The sequence below is a fragment of the Sitophilus oryzae genome, unplaced genomic scaffold, assembly GCF_002938485.1.
Source record: "Sitophilus oryzae breed Bouriz unplaced genomic scaffold, Soryzae_2.0 scaffold_1499_pilon_pilon, whole genome shotgun sequence".
Taxonomy (NCBI): domain Eukaryota; kingdom Metazoa; phylum Arthropoda; class Insecta; order Coleoptera; family Curculionidae; genus Sitophilus; species Sitophilus oryzae.
In genome coordinates this window covers 204,326-225,767 of record NW_022146168.1, presented here as the reverse complement: position 1 = coordinate 225,767, position 21,442 = coordinate 204,326, and the positions used below count along the sequence as shown (strand labels likewise).

Here is a 21,442-nt window from a genome sequence, read left to right as displayed (position 1 = left end):
CTATAACAACAACCTAGCAGTTAAAGAAAATAATTTGTATTACTGGAAATAATACCGGGTATAATACCTAGTCGTTCCATAAGTATCAGAAAAGAATGTGATGTTTTAAATTAAAAAAATTAAATTAGCAATGTACGATTATTATGTGCACTCACTATTACTATTAGGTATGTTAAAATAATTACCGAGATAAAACATACCTTTAAAGGAAACGTTTTGTCTGGGTCTCAACCACAAAACAAAAATTACAAAAATGCCGAATAATCGTGGAATCTGAAATAATCAATAATGACAATAATCAATAATGACAATAATCTTCTCTTCTGACAAGCTAAAAGAACAGGCACATTCAGTCAAAAACAATTTATTACTCCGATTTGCTCCGATTATCAACAGATTTTAGTTATCTCCTTCTAGAGCTAAGAAATAGAAAAAGCTACTGACAATCTAATTAATCCTGTCAAATTTTAACTTGCAAAGTTAAAAACTTCCCTTTTGACCGCCAAACGCTATGCGCGCCCTTGGATGCGCGGTGATTTAAAATAAACTTATGTACGAAATGGGCATTCCACAAGCCAGTCAAGTTTAATCACGTGAGTAAAAGTTTATTTTATATAGTGTATTAATACATATGTAAATCCGCCTAGAGTCGTTACGTCACGTTAAAAAAGGAGATTTAACACAAATAACATGTCCAAATCCTCTTCAAAATAAATTAAATGTCAACAACGTTCAGTACTGCTTCAAGAAAAAGATACTCTATGCACTCAGTACTAAATGCTACCTAAACAACTTTCTATATTTCTCAAATATTTTCTGCAAGGTCTCCATCGACCCTAGCGTACTACCTTTCGTACCCAGACACATGTTTCTCTGTTCTAGGTCCAAATCGTCCGAATTACATTTAACTTCGTGAAACACGTGTATCAAACCTGGGTCCACACTTCTAAAGATTCTTCTGGTGTGACTCTGAACCACTCCATCGAAAAATGTGACATCTTCGGTACCCCATCCGGTGATGCTCAGATCAAAACCACCCAAAGCTTGGTAGTCTGCTTTGTACATTGATGCAATACCAAATCCAAACTGTCTCCAAAATCCTCGGTTTGAATCAGTCTGGTTCTCGGTGAAGTATGAAAAATCTACTTTACTATATGATTCGATTCCTATGTCCAAGAGTTTTGGACTATACAAACTATAGACTATCGGAAAATAGACACTCCTGTCTTTAACCGTATTCTTCCGAACCCTCCCCAAGAATTTTTGATCAAACACAATATCAACATCAATAAAAAGCATTAAATCAGAATCACTCAAAGTATTGACTGCTTTCTGTAAGGCACTTGCTCTGGAGAAGGTTTCGTTATACTTCCCCCCATCAATAATCACAATAGACCCGTGAGTCCTGTAATCACTTCTGTACGTCCGTTTAATTCTAGAATTCACTTGATTAATCAGTTTTTTACTTAAAGTATAATCGTGAGGAGAGTCTATACTTCGATATAAAATCACATAGAGTGTGGTAGACTCCCAGTTTTTGATGCACACTTCTTCGTACATTTTGAGGAACCGAACGAAGGTTGTGTGACGACCGCTGAGGGGTAGGAGAAAGTTGATTTGAGATGGTTTCTTGTTGGTGTCGCTTTGGGTGAAGCTGAGTAGAGGTGGCAAGTTGTTGCTGAGTCGGTTGATGAATTGGTTGAGTATGTTCTTGTCTTCTCCGTTGGAGGAAGAGACAAAGTCAGGTGATGAAGGATCTGGAACTTCCCGGATAAAGATACCTGTAAAAATTAAGTCCCTTTTACTAATTTTGGATGCATTAAAAAAAAACATACGGTAATCGCAAAATATTTTCCGATGCACGTCATCAATCGTATTGAAATTGACACTAAAGCCTATAAACCTGACTAAATGAAATTTTGGCAAAAATGTTTAAATTTGTTGTATAATTTAAGATACCGTGCAGCTTTTCATTTTACTTTATAGAGCAAATAATTGTAACAGATATTTTGTTTGTATTGTCGAAAATTAATTTAAAGCGATTTTTATTATAGGCATGTTGGTCACATTGCGCCGCGATCAGCAAGGTTGTCGTTTATTATTTAACAATTATCATAATGTCAGACATTATTTTGTATAATATCGTGTGGTTGTTGAATCTTCGGGAGTAATTCTCGTTTTTTGCCAATTTTCATAGTCTTTTTTTTTAAATTGTACTTTTAAGCACAAACAGTTCTTTTAAGAAAAAAAAATCGAGTTTTTTGTATTGCATTTCTTGAAATTGTGTGTTGAAAATATGCCGAGGCATTTGAGCATTGACAGTTTCACTGTCCAAACAGTGAAGCAAGAAGCTTGTATCTTTCCTGATAACTTTAATAAATAAATTAATCACTAAAATACTAATTATTAAATTAAAAATAAAACGTAAAAATGTTTAAAAAATGATATAATAAATAAATCGTTTCCGAAGATTCTACAATCTGGCAGCCCCAATTTTACATTAAGATTCGTTTCATAAATCCATCACAATCTGGCAGCGCTGTCACCATCGCTTGTCACTCAAAATTGATCACGTACATCGGAAATTGTTTTGCGATTACTATAGAACCCTAAATTTTCACCCTTCTACCATCCACCCCTATTTTTTAATACCGATTTTAGTAATTCAATAATTTTAATTTAACAACAAATAGTTTTTAAACATTGTTAGAATACCTCAAATTAAAAACATGAGTATGATAGGGTATATACCGGGTGTAATGGTTATTTACCCAAATTCAATATACCATTTGCCTGCTAGTAAAGTAATAAAATATGATATACCTGTAAAGGTTTGTTGCACATACGCGTGTCTGCGTACTTGAACCGTCATTTTGTGTCCTCGGTACTTCTTGTAGACCAAAAGTAAGTCCAAAATTAAATCTACGCCATGTAGGGGATCCAGTCTCCAGTATCCGTACAAAATTTCCTTAAAATCTATTATACGGCCTCGTTGTTTTGAAAAAGAATTGATCAGTTCCATAATCTGGAAATTCAAAACAGTTTTATATTGCAAAATAAAATACTAAATCACCACAATACACCAAAACACTTTTACTTTTACACTGGACGCGCGTTTCGCTAACCATGTTAGCATCATCAGCAGATGATTATAAACTAAAGTACAATCTACAAGTTGAGCGTTTATATACTCGCTCAGTGGGCACCGAGTGGGCGTGGCAAAATCTAGCCAACCGAGTCAGAGCCCATTGAGCGTAACAGTTAGATTTTCGCCACTAGAGTAGTAGGAACAAAGAACTTGAAGGAATTGGACCGTTGCCTCTGTTCATACTATCTTTACATTTATTAATTCTGATGCTTTCATATGCATCTAATTGCCTGTAATTTGAGACTTGAGAAACAGTTAAGACTGACTGGTAAAACGATATATGTAGAGGGGGCTTTAGAGATACCAAAATTTCAACTTCAAATATAAACCAAGAAATCATTCATAGATAAAGGAAATAAATTTAGATTGGAAAGCCCGTCAAAATATAAAATTGTTTTGGGTCGCGACCGTTATATGCGATCTGGCGCTGCTATAGCGGTTGCTAAGAACAACAGCCATACAATAACATAAATAATTTTCTCTTGTCAAAGTCAGAATCTTCAAAAATTATAAAATCTTTCAAAATTTCAACTGTCCTCATTGAAAAAATACCGAAAAGTGTTTAAAACATCCATTCTCAAAGTAATTATTGTTATCTTGTGAGTCTAATTTAAATTTTATTTACTCAAACCCGTGATAATTGTGAAAAAGTGGCATTAAAAACTAAAAAATTCAATGTTCCATAGCTATTTCACATAAATATTCTTATATAAAATAAAGTTTCGTGTATGCAACAGACTGTATTTTATTTATAAAATTAAAAGAAAATAATAATAAATTTGAATAAACTTATATTTGGTGAAATTATCAAAAACTTTGGGTCGCGACCGTTGCAAGAATAGCGCCAATAGTGTTTACATTGTCCTTATGGGCACTTTCCAATCTAAACTTAAATCAGCTTAGATCATTGTCTTATTAGTGGTAGACTAAGATGGTAGACGACCTCCGCTGCTAAGATCAAACTAATTTAAATAAACAGAGATGTGTTTACACAGGATTTACACGGATTCTAGCGAACTATTAGCACCATTGATAAAATAAACAAAAGTATCAAATGTACTTACGAATGACGAATGTCGGTATTACGTTGCCATTTCAAGCGCTTAAGTACTTTAAAAAATCGTCTACACAGATTGTTTTACCTGTGTCTTGAAGTTAAGGTAAAAACAACCATTCGATTAACCCTGTATAATAAGCCAAATACTAAAGTCGATAAAAAATTGAGTTTACGAATAATTAAAGTTGATATATTTACATACAGTTTGTTAAAAAAACATCATAAAAAAAGGGCTATAAACAAAAAATGTAACACTGAATTTGACGAAACAAAAATCCATTTAAATTTTATTATAAATTTGGGTATAATCTGTACAACAAATCAGGGAAGATTTAAACAGATGACATCCAAAAAATATAATGTATTTGTTAATTAAAACGGCGTGTTTCTGGGGTCAAAATATACCACCCCTAAAACTCTTTGCGCTTATTTAAGACTCATCCTGTATAATATGAATGAAAACAATATATTTAAAAACTTTTAAAAATATTCACATATCCTGGTAATAAGAAAATGTAGTTTTATTTGGAATATAAATATTTAGAAAAACAAACATTGATTTTTTACCTCTCTAGTGACATCTGCCAGTCCCTCTTTGATAGAGGAACCTATTCTTCTTCTAGGATTCAAATCCCTATGGGAATAAAGCGTTTTCGAAATCAACTCCCATTCAAGAACGTCTTCGAGTTTCTTAGGTTGGTACCTCGTAATACCAACTGGTGTCCCTGTAACAAAACCATTAATATAATAGTACAATATGATCGAAAAAAACGGAGTCAGCGATAGCTATAAAATGAAGTTCACTGTCATTTTATATGAGGAATGTCATTGATTTAAAAAAAAACAAGACAACGATGTCACAACAAGACTTACCCAAAAGACCGGTGTCTCCTAAATACGCCTCTTGACCCTTCTTTACAGGAAAAAGGGATACGTTTGATGTCAAATTGGCTGTCCCTAAACTAGATATCCTATAGCCTAATTGTTTCATTGAAGTTGCTATGTCTCTGTGAAGAAGAATGCTTTGTTGGAGAGCCTCCTGTATTTTTAAGCCCTGAAAATGCAAATTAAAATTATTAAATTTTTATTTTTAACGAAGACATCGAGAAAAGTAAGGATATTTTTCATGTTCATAGTTATCTTTCTCAATTGGAGAATTGTGTCTATAAATATCTATAATGACTTCAATTGATAGAGTTTAACAACAGCATATTTATTCAAATTAACTATAAGTGGAAGGTATGATGTTCAAAAGTTTTCCCTGTAGATACATGAACAGAAGGGATAAAATATTCAGGTAGCAACCAGCTTAAAGAATTTAATATAAACCAATATTTTGATAAAAATCCGAAAAATATCCTAAAAACTCTCATATTTTTTAAAAGATTAATATTCACTATAGTCCAAGAAAGTAGGCCTCTAAATACGAAGTTTTGTTAAAACTTGATTTTTAATATAAAGTTACTTTGAAAAATATAAAAACAAATTCTGAACGATATTTTTAAATTCATCCCCGAGAAGGGGTGAAATAAATAAATAAAATTACTTTTTCGAAATTTTGCAGAAACCGTAAGAACTAGAAAAAAAAGTTCAAAATTAAAAGTTGTGGAGCGTCAAATTTTACATAGAAATGATCTCTATACTTTTTTTGCTCAGGTTAAAATTAATATAATAAGTCTGGACCGGAAGTGGCTGTCTGGCTCAAGTGAAGTAGAATACTAAAAAAAAATTAGAAGTTGCTAAAAAATTGATATATTTAACATTTTTATTCAATTTGTTTGGAAAATTATAAATTCCAATTAAGATTTTTTTAGATTCACCCTGAGAAGGTGTGAAAAATATAAATAAAGTGTTTTTTCCAAGTTTCAGAGAAACGGTAAAAACTTTGAAGAAAATGTTTCTAAAAGCCGTCTCCTAGATTCTATAGGCACCCTATCTCGGTTAAATTTGCTTTGAACAAAAAAAGTATCGAGACCATTTTTATGTAAAATTGGACGCTCTACAACTTTTATTTGACCTTTTTTTTTCTAGTCCGTACCGTTTCTCCGAAATTTCGAAAAAATAATTTTATTTATTTCACCCCTTCTCGGGGGTGAATTTAAAAAAAATCTTTCACAATTCGTTTTTGGATCTTTCAAATAAATTATATCAAAAATTCAAGTTTTTACCAAAACATCGTATTTGAAGGCCTACTTTCTTGGACTACTATAAAAAAAAGAAAATACAGTTTTGAGGAATAGGGAAAAATAACACAAGTTTACAAATTCGGGTCAACTTTTGGACCCGAGCAGATGAGAACGATCCTTAACGTTATTTGATGCCCTGAACTCAGTTGTGCAATCCGTTTGTCAAGATTGGCTCTAGTTTTCGGTGTGGCCGAGTCGTACCCACTATGAGCCAGGACAACAAAATGTGTCCTCTGTACCACTTGTAAACCCACAGGACGTTTTACTGCCACCTCTTTACATTAAACTTGGCCTTATTAAGAACTTTGTCAAAGCGCTCAATCGCGAAGGACCGGCTTTCCAGTACTTAACCAAGTTGTTTCCAAAACTGTCATATGCAAAAATCAAAGAAGGAATATTTGTCGGACCTGATGTTCGAAAACTAATGGCTGACGCAACGTTTACAAAATATTTAACGCTTGATGAGGCAGCAGCATGGGCATCGTTTCAAAGTGTTGTTCACAACTTTCTAGGTAATCATACATCACCGGATTACAAGCAAGTAATCGACAATTTGTTGCAAAATTACCACAAGATTGGAGCTCGAATGCCTCTCAAGATACATTTTCTGCATTCACATCTTGATTTTTTTCCACAAAACTTTGGCGACACGAGCGACGAACAAGGAGAGCGGCTACACCAAGATATAGCGAAAATCGAAAGACGATACCAAGGATTTTGGGTCGAAGGCATGATGAGCGATTACTGTTGGACCCTAATCCGTGAAACAGATTCCAAGCAGTATAAAAGACTCAGTTTAATCTCTGTTCATTTCTGATTTATATTGTTAAATTCAATAAATGACTGTTAACGGTCAAAAATAGTAAAATAATGAATTTATTGAATATTTCGAAAACTAGAACCAATCTTAAAAAATGGACTGCTGATTTGGATTCAGCCCCAAAAATTATCTTAGCAATTGCTTTTAGTTGCTCAGGTCCAAAACCGTGTATACTTGTGTAATTAGTACTAACATTAATTCTATAAAAATAAAATTGTCAATGTTCTTGACAAGATTTTTAACCATATGGCTGTATTCTGTCACTGCATACTAAAAGCGTTCCCATATTAATTTAGCTCAGCAATGACAGTCAATTACCAAGTTTAATAGGCGAGAGATCCTATTTTCAGGTTGACATAATGGACTTATTAAATTAAACGTATTTTAATTGAACGCTTATAGGACACGAAGATTGATTATAGTATAAAACCGTATAACAATGCCTGTACGTAGTTGACAAAGCTGTTTACAAGTATACAGGGTGTAGCATTTTATCTCGCATTTAATTAGGCTTAAAAAGCTATTTTTCAAACTATAATATTTTATAAAAAACGAATTACATAAGGTAATCGCAAAACAATTTCCGATGCACGTGATCAATTTTGAGTGACAAGCGATGGCGACAGCGCTGCCAGATTGTGATGGATTTACGAGATGAATCTTAATTTAAAAGTGACAAACTTTATTATATCATTTTCTAAAGATTTTTACGTTTTATTTTTAATTTAATAACTAATATTTTAGTAATTAATTGATTTATTTGTTTTATAGCTTATTTTACTTATTATATATTGGCAAAAACTCGTCCATTATTATCTTACAACGCCATAACTGGTAATAACAAGTAAGAGTATATTAGTAACAACTAATATAATCACAGGATTTAATAAAAACTAAAGTAGAAATAACTTTGAAAGTGGTGTAATGTGCTTATCCAGGGGCGGATACAGGAATTTATTTTAGGGGGGGGGGGGCAAATAAAAAGTAATGTAGAATATGCTATTTAGGGCGCCATTTTTGACACAAAATCCTAATATTTAACCCAATTTATAGATTTTAGGGGGGTCCCGGGCCCTATCACCCCCTCTGTATCCGCCACTGTGCTTATCAATCAAATTTACTTCTCTGACTGCAGTCAAGGGTAATAAAGGACCTTTATTATCACGTTCTTGTTCAAAATAGTTTATCAGGGAAGCTACAAGCTCTTTGCTTTCGACTTCGGCATATTTTCAACACACAATTTCAAGAAATGCAATACGAAAACTCGAAAATTTAGTTCTTAAAAGAACTGTATGTGCTTAAAAGTACAATTTTTAAAAAAAGACTATAAAATTAGGCAAGAAAAAATGAGAATTACTCACAAAGATACAATAACAACACGGTATTATACAAAATAATGACTGACATTAGGATAATTGTCAAATAATAAACGACAACCTTGCTGAAAACGGCGCAATGTGACCAACATAGTGATAATAAAATTCGGTTTAAACTAATTTTTGCAGCTTTAATCTAAATAATATATCTGTTACAATCCTTTGCTCTATAATTATATTTTTGCCAAAATTTCGTTTAGTCAGGTTTATAGACTTTAGTGTCAATGTCGATCTGATTGATGACGTGCATCGGAAAATGTTTTGCGATTACTATAGATTAGGATTTCTTGCCTCATGATTGATATTCCCTAGCCGTCTTTGAAGCCGTTTTTTTTTCGATCATACGGTATAGTGAAATATAAGCGTATATGAAATATTACGCTGAAACTGCATACAAATTTTAATATAATAATGGATTTCCCACTTACAAACAACTTTACTATGTTTAGTCTATAATTCATATGGTGTTTTCTTCTTAATTACTACATGCATGCAATTAAAAATTAAGAACCTAAGTCTGGTACTTAATATTTCGGTACTATTTATTTGTCTGGCTTGTTTTATACCGCCCGGGTTGTCAACCGAAAAGAGAAGCTGTGGTTTTTCTTAGAATCACATCTGGTACTTCTTAGAAAAGAAAATAAACCTCTGGAAAGCCACAAAATAACGTCATTTCATTTTTACAGACATGTTATGATAGTATTACAAATAAATAATTAAATTTGACAATAAGCTTCATAAAAAGCTTAAAAAATTAATTAATTTTAAATTAATTAACGTTCAGGTTTATTTTTGATTGATGGCCAGCCACCGCTTTTCGGCCATTCTCGTGGTTACCTTTAAAAACATATTAGTACAAAATAATTTATCTGTTCATGATCTTTTTATAAGCCACATTACACCCTTTTTTATTTAAATGTCGTAACTTCGTGTTAAAGTTAAAATTTGCGGTAGCATTCCATTTATTCATAATTGTAACGTATACAGGGTGAGTTTTCTACGATGTTCTCTATGGGTATCTCGGAAACTACTGGAGATAGAGAGTCGGTTAAATGGGAAAAGAATTTAAGTTTTGTGGGGTCATAAATATGCTCCTTTCAGAATTTTGAAGCAGTTCATGGCTTACTAGATATTTCGAAAAAAAAAAACAAATTTCGGCTATTAAAAATTGTCCCTAATTCCATTGGAATCTATTTTAGACAAAGTTGTAGATAATCACATCCATAATAAGACTGTGTTCTCCGTTTTTTTCTAAATTCTGTCATTTTTGACATATGACACAAACATATGTTTTTTTAATGACTTCATAAAAAGCGCCATTTTTTAAGCTTTTCAGCGATATAAGCTGTAATATGTTTTTTTTCGAAAAATGACTGACTTATAGCCAATTCTTATCATTTTTAAACAATCTCACTTAGTTAGCCATGGAAACAAGTTCAATCGTCGTTGCTCTCAGAAATGTCAAACTGTCACATCCAAACTTTGTAAATTAAAATAAACAAAAATTGTAAATACATATGCATTTTTCAAACGAAGAAAAGCGTGTAGGATTATTCATTCAACTTTTCTTGGCCATACATTTTCGAGGATACGTTGACCGGTGAACGTTACTTACGCTTTTTAGGGAACGGTTTTTAAGACATATTAGGAAAGTTTATTTTAGAGACTCGCGAATCAATAGAGTGGTTCCAACATGACTTTCATTATGACACTCCCCTCCATAATGAAAGAAATGTTAAAATTTATTTATATCATAATTATGCAAACTCAGGGATAGGAAGAGGTGGACCAATTGCATGAGCCATATCTATATCCATTTTAGATTTTTTTACGCGGTATTTTTTACGCGGTATGGTTAACAACAAGGTTCACAAAAGAAGTTATGAATTACGGGAGAAGTTTAATAAGGTCGACCCGTCGCGTCGTTCTGTGAGAAAAGCTAGTAATTCAGTTTTAAAAAGATTCATTTATGTACTCAAAACAATGGCGGATTTTTTTAAACATTTTTTAAAATATCTTAAAGTGTATGTAGTAATATTATTTTTTTTTAATTTTAGTTTGTGTAATGTAAATAATTGTAAAGAATCGTTGAATAAAATATTCTGTCTTTTTATACATTATAAATCATAACAAAACAATTGTGAGATTAGTCAAGAAAGATATGAATTGATCTATGATGCTATATGCTATTGATATAGCATTGAATGCTATAACTCAGTAATTTTTCGAAAAAAAAAACATATTATAGCCTATATCGCTAAAAAGCTTAAAAAATGGCAATTTTTATGAAGTCATGGCCAACTATATGGTTTCCATTTTAAAAAACATATGTTTGTGTCATATGCCAATAATGACAGGCTTTAGAAAAAAAAACGAAGGACGCAATCTCATTAAAGATGGGATTATCTAAAACTTTTATCTGAAAACTTTTTGTCTAAAATAGATTCTAATGGAATTAGGGACAATTTTTAAAATAGCCGAAATTTGTTTTTTTCGAAGTATCTAGTAAGAACATGCATGAACTTTTTGAAAAATCTGAAAGGCGCATATTTATGACCCCACAAATTTGCAGTTCATTCCCTTTCCAGAGATACCCATAGAGAACATCGTAGAAAACTCACCCAGTATAAAATTTTGTTACTATAAACACAAAACATTTTTTTTTGAAGTAACGTTTACGCATAGTTTTTCTCATAATTTTCGCCTAATTTCCATAATTTTTATTGACGCTATTCAAATTTTACTGCATTCAAAGAATACGTTTACGCATTTCTATTATTGCTACTACACAACAAGCCTATATGTATATTACTTATCGTATGTTCGATTCCATGAATAATTTAACTGGAATATAAATTGGGAATATCGAAGTTTAAAGCTTTCAAGGTTTTTCGCTTATTTTTAGAATTTTAGGTGAAATGTGATTTCACTTAAAAAAATCTAGCGTGTAGCTCAATTATTTTTTATTGGGTCATATATACAAACGAAAATTGATTTGCCATTATCGATGCAGCATGTGAAATATAAAGTTTTCTTCTGAACATAATTGAATTTTTACTATAGTACAGTCATCGTTCACCTTTAGGTTAACGTTATTTGTCAAATATGAGTTTTATGGTGTGTCTGAGATCAGTTCATATTGTTTAAAAAATTTTAAGTACGTTCCTATATTATTGATTGAGCGAGTTCCGTTTTTTTCGGCATTTATTCATTTTTTCTTGAACTCTTCATCAGTATCAGTTACAATCCCTTTAATTCCAATCCTTTGGACTGTTGAAATTCCTATTTCTAGAGCATCAGCAACTCGCTATATTATTTAAAAAAAAACACTGAAAAAAAGGATCTCTCAGTCGAAATGAATATGATTTTGACCCAAAAGATTGGCGCTTTTCAATAGGGCCAAGAACGACGTTTATGCATCTATTTTACGTTAGAAATGAATAAGAAAGGTTCTGGGTACAGTGGTACTCCCACTAGTACTATATGGCCATCAACATCTGAAGATATGGAGGACTTCTTGTAGTACATGTATAAAAATATAGTCTGGTGTCTCCTATTATGTTAGTTTTTTGTATCAATATGTGCATCTATACACTGAAAAAAAGGATCTCTCAGTCGAAATGAATATGATTTTGACCCAAAAGATTGGCGCTTTTCAATAGGGCCAAGAACGACGTTTCTTTGCCCAAAGCATTAACTATCTTTTCATAAGCCTTAAAAAATTACTTTAGAGAATAGAAGAATCTATCTGTCCAAAGTATTTCACTCTTGACCCAAAATGAATATGCAAAGAAGTTCTTGCTACAAGAACAATAGTCTCTTTGATTCATGCAAAAATTCTTGATTGAAAAGGGACATTTCTTGATTAAAGAGACACTTTTCTTAAACCAATAGCGAATACTATTGGCTCAACTAAAATTTATTTTGATCTAAGAGAAGTCTATACATCATATACAGGCATATTACGAGGTATATTATTTTCTGATAAGTTTAGGTTTTCCTGGTCTGCAGTAAGTAAAGTGATATTATTTTTCTCGATAATAGATATTTCTGCTTATTCTTTTAATTTTGACATTGACCGATGTCCGTCAATAAAATTATAACTCCAAATAAAATGACAATGACAATTACTGAAAAGAATATGTAGTAATTTACGAAATGCCGTAATGACGTCATCAATCTCTTTCATCTGGTTGGCAAGTGATTGAGAGAGTTCGACAAAATATATTTATGACGTGACGTTGAACGATGGCTAAACATTCTATAGATTAGTTTGTTTTCAAGCTTGAATAATTTATTTATATTTGTTCATTTTTAGTTTTTCTTCAGGCAAAATATTTTCTTTTACGCTAAAATAAATTCTCTTGCCACTAAATTTGTTTTTTCAAGAACGATGACGACTTTAGTTTAAGTCCATCTTTTTTATCAGTGAATGAGTTCTTGTTCATTTTGGTTAAATATTTGAGGCATTTTTGCTTAATAATAAAAAAATTGAATTTTGTTTTACAGCAACAAACAAATTTTAATTTTGACATTGACCGATGTCTGTCAATAAAATTATAACTCCAAATAAAATGACAATGACAATTACTGAAAAGAATATGTAGTAATTTACGAAATGCCGTAATGACGTCATCAATCTCTTTCATCTGGTTGGCAAGTGATTGAGAGAGCTCGACAAAATATATTTATGACGTGACGTTGAACGATGGCTAAACATTCTATAGATTAGTTTGTTTTTAAGCTTGAATAATTTATTTCTATTTGTTCATTTTTAGGGTTCCGTACCCAAAGGGTAAAAACCGGAACCCTATTACTAAGACTTCGATCTTATGAACCGTTATAGCTAGACAGTTGAAATTTTTACAGATAATGTATCTATGTTGCCGCTATAAGAGCAAATACTAAAAACAGAATTAAATAAATGTTTATAAATAAAAAAGTACTTTCACTAAGCATTATCTTTTAAGTAAGAATTTTACATAGAATCTTTCCAGTTCTCGGTGGCCGCGTGGTTGAAGCGTTATGACTTTACGCTGCTATGACGTTGGAGCCGTAGTAAGGCAGGTTCGAATCCTAGTCAAGGCGACTTTTTTTATTCGTTTTTTTTTAATTTTTACATATTTTTACATATTTATTTTTACTTTTTACATATTTATTATTGATTAATACAATTTTTAGTAATGTGTTTCTTCATTTTTTTTAATTACTTATACGCGCATTCAAAATTTCAGCTAAATCGGAAAAAAAGTTCATAATAATATAGTGTCTAATGTTGTATAGATAATGAATGGTACGGAACCCTTCGTGCGCGAGTCTGACTGGTACTTAACCAATTTTTATTATTTTTTATATTCAAGGTAGTACTAAAGGAAAATAAAATATACTACCAACCTGCATGTAAGTATGTAACTTATACATATGTTCTGGATTCTTCAGCGGATGTAGAGTTATGGCTTTATGCACCTCCTTGTGTTTTAAATTCCCACCAAATGCGGTCTCCCCACTGTTGTTATGGTAAAATATAACTTGCATCTGAAACCAATAAAAATATTTTTTGAAAATTAAAAAAGAAGTTTTTTTAGATATTTCATTTTCTCTCCCAACACAAGAGGAAACATTTTTTGCTTATTCTAAAATGGTTAATCCCGAATCCCCTTTATATTTTTCCAAATTTCCATACTGTTTTAGAGAAAATGAAAAAAAAAACATGAAAATGTTGAATTTTTAAGGAAGTCCTAAAAATCAAAAGGTGTTTCTATGATAATATAATTTCAATATCATTGTCTGACAATATTATGCGATGAAATTGAGTAAATGCCCTCTATATATCTGTCCCATTGTCTGTAACATATATAATGTCAGATACAAGAAAAAAAAAGTGTATGTATCAAGGGGCGTCCAGACCAGATGAGCGAGCAGTAACAAGCGCGAGCAAACATTTATTCAAATTCGCTCGTGATTTCTGCTGCTCTCGAGCACATGATCAGCTTCCGTCCAGATCTAGCGATTATTTGTATGTTCGGCGTTGATCGGTGTGTGGCACTTCATGTTCATAATGTCGGAAAAAATTATTGCTTGTGCGTCTTTCATTGTATTTTATAAATTGTTGAAATGTCAAAAGAGAAAACGACTGCAGAGGAGATGGTGGAACATAACTTTTTAAAAATCGAGTTTCTCATGGTGGTAACAATTTACTAAACGATGTTGAAACAGAAGATTCTGGAAAATTTAAAAACTTTTGTCGGATGTCACTTCCAGATTTTAATACCTTATTAGATTTAATTGACATAAAAATAATGAAAAGTGATACCAATTGCCGAAAAGCAATTTCACCTAGAGAAAGGCTAGCTATAACCTTACGGGTCTTGGCGATTTTTGTACTTCTCTATTAGTTCTAAAACAACTTCATACGGTCATTCCATTTTTGATATTCGATCGCAAACCGAACGTGCAATACCGACACGGCGTGGAACAGCGTCGAGCGCGAGCAAGCAATCATTCGCTCGCTCGCAGCTCTCGCTCCTGCTCTCTCATCCGGTCTGGACGCCCATTCACGCTGAAATAGTCGAATTCGGGCAATGCCCGAAAAAAAAGGCAAATCTAGTTTTGAGCAAGGAATATAACTAACCAATGAATTAACACCCTCCAAATAACCACTCTAACCAACTCGCTAAATAACTAAACCAATCCAACCAAAAAGAGTGAAACCAATGCAATCAAATCACACTATAAGCAAAAAAAAATAATCGAATACAATTAATTTTTCGGGTTTGGGAAATATTCCTTGCTCAAAACTAGATTTGCGTATTTTTCTCGGGCATTGCCCGATTCGACTATTGCGTGTAATATTATATGCACTATGTGCGCATGGTTGAAGTACACGGAAGGAGATGAAGAGAGAGCTAACCTCCTACTTCATACACACTTCCCAGGTAGCATATCTATTGATACGCAAGTAGCTCCGACCGAACCCCACAATCCTCGCAGGGAAGACTGGGAGACGGCCAAGCTAGTAATAACAGAACAAAAACTGAAATGGGCTATTGACACCTTTCAGCCTTATAAAACAGCAGGAATAGATGGGATTTTTCCTGCCCTTCTAAAGAAGGGTCAGGAAATAGCTACACACCATCTATTAAACATTACAAGAAGCAGCTTAGCGATGGGATATATACCAACCATCTGGAGAAGAGCTAAAGTCATCTTCATACCCAAAATAGGCAAAACTGACTGGGCTAACCCCAAATCATTTAGGCCTATTAGTCTCACATCGTTCATATTAAAAACGATGGAGAAAGTAGTGGACAACCATATTAGAGTAAATCATCTACAGGTTAAGCCACTGCACGATAGTCAGCATGCATATAGAGCGGGCAGATCCACAGAAACTGCTCTGTACCAGTTAACTGATCTAATACAGGCAAGCCTGGATAGCAAAGAAACAGCACTTTGTGCCTTCTTGGACATTGCAGGGGCGTTTGACAATATACCTCACAAGGTGGTCAAGCAATCTCTTGAAACAAGAGGGGCGAACAGTACGATAATTCGCTGGTTTTGGGAAATGCTCTCAACACGAACAGCAGAGGCTGAGATAGGTACCAAAACTGTAGTTGTTAAAACAACGCAAGGAACTCCACAAGGTGGAGTGACCTCCCCCCTACTGTGGAGCTTGGTAGTGGATGAACTACTGGAAGAATTAACTCTAGCGGGAATACACTGCATAGGGTACGCAGATGACATAGTCATCATTGCACAGGGGAAACATGAAGGCACCCTGTGTGATATTATCCAAAGAGGATTCCGCATCGCTGAGAGATGGTGCAGGACTGTCGGGCTGAGTATTAACTCAGATAAAACCGCAGTAGTGCCATTCACCAGAAAGCGAAGTTTGAAAAACTTGAAAAGAATCCATCTAGATGGAAAGGAAATACTGCCATCACAGGAAGTGAAATATCTGGGAATAACCCTGGATAGTAAACTTCTCTGGAACAGGCATATTAAGAACATTACCAGCAAAGCCACAAAGGCTCTCATGATATGCAGAAGACTGGCGGGAAATAGGTGGGGCTGCGCCCCTAACATTTTGCGCTGGATGTATACCATGATAGTAAGACCCATGATTACTTATGGAGCAGTTGCTTGGTATACAAAACTAGAGCAACGTACAGCAAGGCAAACCCTGTGCAAAGTACAGAGACTGGCATGTATCTGCATCACAGGTGCCATGAGAACATGTCCAACAGCAGCAATGGAGGTCATTCTAGACCTAACACCACTGCATATTGTCGTCGGTAGTTATGCCAATGCGACAATGATTAGAATGGTCATTGACGGAAACAGTACTGGGAGAATTTTCAGGTCAGGGGCTTGGAACACCCTCAAAAAGAAAATTCCACTTCTCCAACTCCCAGTGGATGACATACCAAGAATTTACAACTTTGAGAAACACCTCACTGTAGTATTGAGTAATAAAAAGGATTGGAAGAAAGAAACGCTTACTCAGCATATAAAAGACCATACCATCACGTGGTATACTGATGCTTCCAAAACCAAAGCAGGGACAGGGATAGGAGTATTTGGGCCGAAAACTGAATACTCCGAACCAATGGGCACCTACCCCAGTATCCTTCAGGCAGAAATTTGCGCTATCGAAAGATGCGTACAATTTATCTTGGATAGGAACTATCGAAAACAGGAAATTGCCATCCTATCCGATAGTCAAGCAGCACTTAACGCGATCAACTCAGTAACCATCAATTCGAAGTTGGTCAAAGAATGCCTAGAGAAGCTCAACAAATTAGGCAAAGAAAATAAAGTCCTCCTACTCTGGGTGCCTGCTCACCAAGGGATAGAAGGCAATGAAAAAGCAAATGATCTAGTAGGAAAGGAGCGAACACTCCACTAACTGGACCAGAACCGTTCTGTTTTCCAAACGGGAACCAACTGAAAGCGGAACTGAAGAATCTGGAAGACTCCATCCTTAACTTGGAATGGGTGTCCCAACGGTCTAAGACACTCGAAAAAGTTCCTTAGAACTTATGACCGAGAAAAATCAAAGGTTTTCCTTGATTTAAGTAAAAACAATCTTCGGATTGTCACGGGGTTTCTAACAGGACACTGTCTCCTCAACGAACACCTCAGTAGGCTGAAACTGAGAAACAACGGCGAATGCAGATTTTGTGGGGAAAATGGGGAAACACCAGAACACCTTATCACTGAGTGTGCCGAGACGACGACCATTCGTGCCATGAACCTTGGCACGTCTGATGTCGAGGATGGAGAGCTGGCATCTGTGGAGCCGTCTCAGATACTGGCTTTTCTTAAAGCCCTGAGACTGTATGATGAGTTATAACTCGTTATAACTCAAGAAAGGGGAACACACAATAGATCTATAAGGTCGCGGTGATTAACTCCCCTTCTAAACATTCTACATTCTACATGGTTGAAGTATTTGATGTAAAACTTCTTACTCACAGCTATTAAATCGGAGTGCAGTGCATATAGCAAAAATGAATCTAGGCTATTCAGTCTATACAAATCCAAAGAAAAAATAAACAGTATCTGTTTTGGAGAAACAAAATGATCTCCACTATGTAGTGTAGATCTTAAAAAAATAAACCATTTGTCGTTTTATGTTGAATTTACGGCTATAGGATTTTTAAAACCTGTAGGGTACTAAAATCATATGTTTTAAACATTTCCTACATTTATTGATTGAATTTGCTTATGTAATTAATCTCCTATCGATCGAATTGTGCATATTTCGCACATTTCACTGGATACTATCCTCATGTTTATTATTGTAGTATTTGTACGAACTATAATACCACTGTACTACATGTACCTGATATAATAAAATTGTGATTTGTTTATTTATACAGGATTGGTTAAACTAAAGCTGCTTCCTCGTATAAATAAATATTGCTGAAATAACAGGAATCGCATCAGTAATGTTAGGAATATTTATATCTAAATATTTTTCCGATAGATGTATACAGAGTATTTCAAAAAACATGTGCCATCTCTTGTATCTTGATATTTTGTCGATTCCAGTCTCCTTGACGACGTTTTTTTTTGAAAAGTTTACAGGTTACTATTCAACTTGGATTAAAACAAAAATTAATAATTTTTTTTTAATATACAGGGTGCTAAAACCTCAACCCCACCAAAACCAGGGGTAAACCGCAGAGAGAAAAGTGTACACCGTAATTCCTTTTACTCAAATAATTCCTGAGAATTCCTCGTAATTCCTTCGGAATTCCTTGGAATTCCTTGGTCTTCAAGGTCAAGGCCAATCATTCAAGGTCTTCCTTGGTACGAATTCGGTAACTCTTTCAGTCCGAACCAGCGTTGCCACCTCGGTTTCGCAGTTCCGCAATGAATTTTCTCGTGATTTTTATAAATGTCTAACGTCTCTATAAGTACTAGATCTAACAATAAAAAGTACTATTATGAAATTTACGTTTTTTTAGTTAAATTTTAGGATTAATAGGGGATCATGAGGTGAAAATACTGGAAATGTGTCGGCACTTACTTATTAAAATTAATTTTTCTCGAGATTTTTTGAAAATCATAGGTACCTAGTTATATCTATAGGAAAGGAAATTAATAAAACTTCAGTTGTACGTCATAATACGATCACTAGTTAATTCCATAAGATTACGTATGGTGTCATTGATGAAGTGCACCCAAAGTTGTATTAATTTCCCTATAGTATATACCAAGGTATTATTCCAAGGAAATAAAAAAAAATAACTTTACACTTTCTGAGTACCGAATAAAAAAATCTTATGAGGGTTTCTTTAAAATGGCGAAATCAGGGAACGTTATAAGTAGATCTCTCGGGGGTGGTTCGGCTGTACTATTGGAATATATTTTAGATATATAATCGAGGGGTACAATATTAAATTAAAAGAATATCTAACCTGTAGATATTTGATATTGAGAAATTTTGGAAGCGATTCGAAAACGAAAAACGGATTGTAAAAAATCGCCTGCAAAACGTTTTTCTTTAAATTCAGTACTACCTATTACAGTATTCATGGTCTACTAATGTTCGTTAATTTTTTATAAAGTTGCTTATAATTCCTCTTAATTCCTGTGGAATTCCTCTAAATTTCTAAGGAATTCCTTGTAATTCATCGTAAATCATTGGAATTCCTAGTAATTCCTTGGAATTCCTCGTAACTCCTTGGAATTCCTATAGAATTCCTTCATAGTGTACACCATAATTCCTCTGCGGTTTACCCCTCGACCAAAACCTTTTTGATGGCAAATTAAAAAATTGAATATACAGGGTGATACAAATTCAAGTATTTTATCATCAATCATTTTAGTCAGGAGACTGAGTTCTTTTAAAATCTGAAATAAAAAATGCAGGTCCATATTTAGAAAAATTAAGTTGGCCTCTGTATCTCACAAATTATCAGCTAATTTGAAAATCTAAAAATACTATCAGATAGCCCTAATAAAGTGGCTATGAGAATGTGCAATTAGTTTTTCGATTTTCTAAATAGTAACGACAGGAAAAAATAAAATTGATTTTCAAATAAAATCCGTTTTTTCCAAAAAAACTCAGCAGTCCTTGAATTGTTGTTAAAACTGTTTTGATGGCATCTTGGTGAACATCCCAAAGCGCAACTTTGCACCAATTTTACCACGTTCGTATCTATTACGGTTATCGGGATACCAAGGCTGGTACCTCGAATTTGTAGCTACCCTGTATATTTATATATTATACACTTATAGTAACTTTTACCCTCAAAATTTCATTCCAATCACTAAAAGCACTTGGAAGAAAATTATAATAAATTGAAAAAACAAACAATGAAAACTTTAACACCCTGTAGCTACGAAACAAAGCAGAATCAGACCTATGTTGACATAAGAAATAAATCTTATTTTTACGTGAGGAATCTCCCCACGAGAAATGGCACAAGTTTTATTAAAACACCCTGTAGATTATACTTGATGAAACTTATTGGTAGTTAAAATCATAAAACGGTGTTACAGTACCCTTTGAAATGACAACAACAATAATTTCACAATCTCATACATTAATCAATGATCATTGATCACTTATATTAAATTACGTCAACTGATTCTGTCTTATCTAAAATAGTGATCTAACCGTGACTTATTTTTGAGATCTTATCCTTGATCAATGGACGATCTCAAATAATTTATGACATAATTATATAACAATCAAATAAATATCGATATTTTGTTACAACTGAGCAACGTAATAACAAAACGAGACTCACATAGTTAAGAGATAACTTTTAATCATTGGTTTAGTTAAAATTTATATGCTATAAATCACGATAACATCTCTTTTTGTTTCAAGCTTATTTAACGCATCATTTGGGAAATATAAAGAAGCAGCTAAAATTTTTGCTGAAATTTTACGACTTTCAAATAATGACGATAAAGTTAAGTGATAACTGTAAATAGACAGTCTCATTAAATAAATTATAACCCTTCAAATAAGTACAACATTGTTTTGAAGCTATTTACGTTAATTACATACAGTGTGTTGAATTTTAATAGCGGTCAATTCTGTTAGTTTCAAAGAAATTACTAATTTGAAAAAAAAAATGTTTCGTGTTTGATTAAGTTTTTTTAATTATAATTTTTTGTTTACTGATTTTTTAATTGCCTCATATCTTACCTCTATACTCTAGAACTGACAGAAAATTCTTATACAAGACAATGTTAAAAACATATCAAATGAAATAAACTGTTCATTCTCTTTAGATCATTCTAATTCAACAAATAAAGATTGCAAAATAAAATTACACTAAATCACCACAATACACCAAAACACTTTTACTTTTACATTGGACGCGCGTT

At 33.3% G+C, this 21,442-nt stretch overlaps 1 protein-coding gene across 1 annotated transcript in view; it reads right to left on the bottom strand.

Moving 5' to 3' along the window:
* Window positions 1–584: 584 nt before the first annotated feature.
* Window positions 585–21,442, bottom strand: part of LOC115877795 (chondroitin sulfate synthase 1) — a 58,971-nt gene continuing 38,113 nt past the window's right edge. The window contains exons 4-8 of the mRNA XM_030894108.1: window positions 13,982–14,122; window positions 5,079–5,259; window positions 4,773–4,930; window positions 2,824–3,025; window positions 585–1,781 (exon numbers count right to left, since the gene is read on the bottom strand). Of these exons, the coding sequence (XP_030749968.1) occupies window positions 781–1,781; window positions 2,824–3,025; window positions 4,773–4,930; window positions 5,079–5,259; window positions 13,982–14,122 (1,683 nt within the window). The 3' untranslated portion in view covers window positions 585–780. The remainder of the gene's footprint in view (window positions 1,782–2,823; window positions 3,026–4,772; window positions 4,931–5,078; window positions 5,260–13,981; window positions 14,123–21,442) is intronic.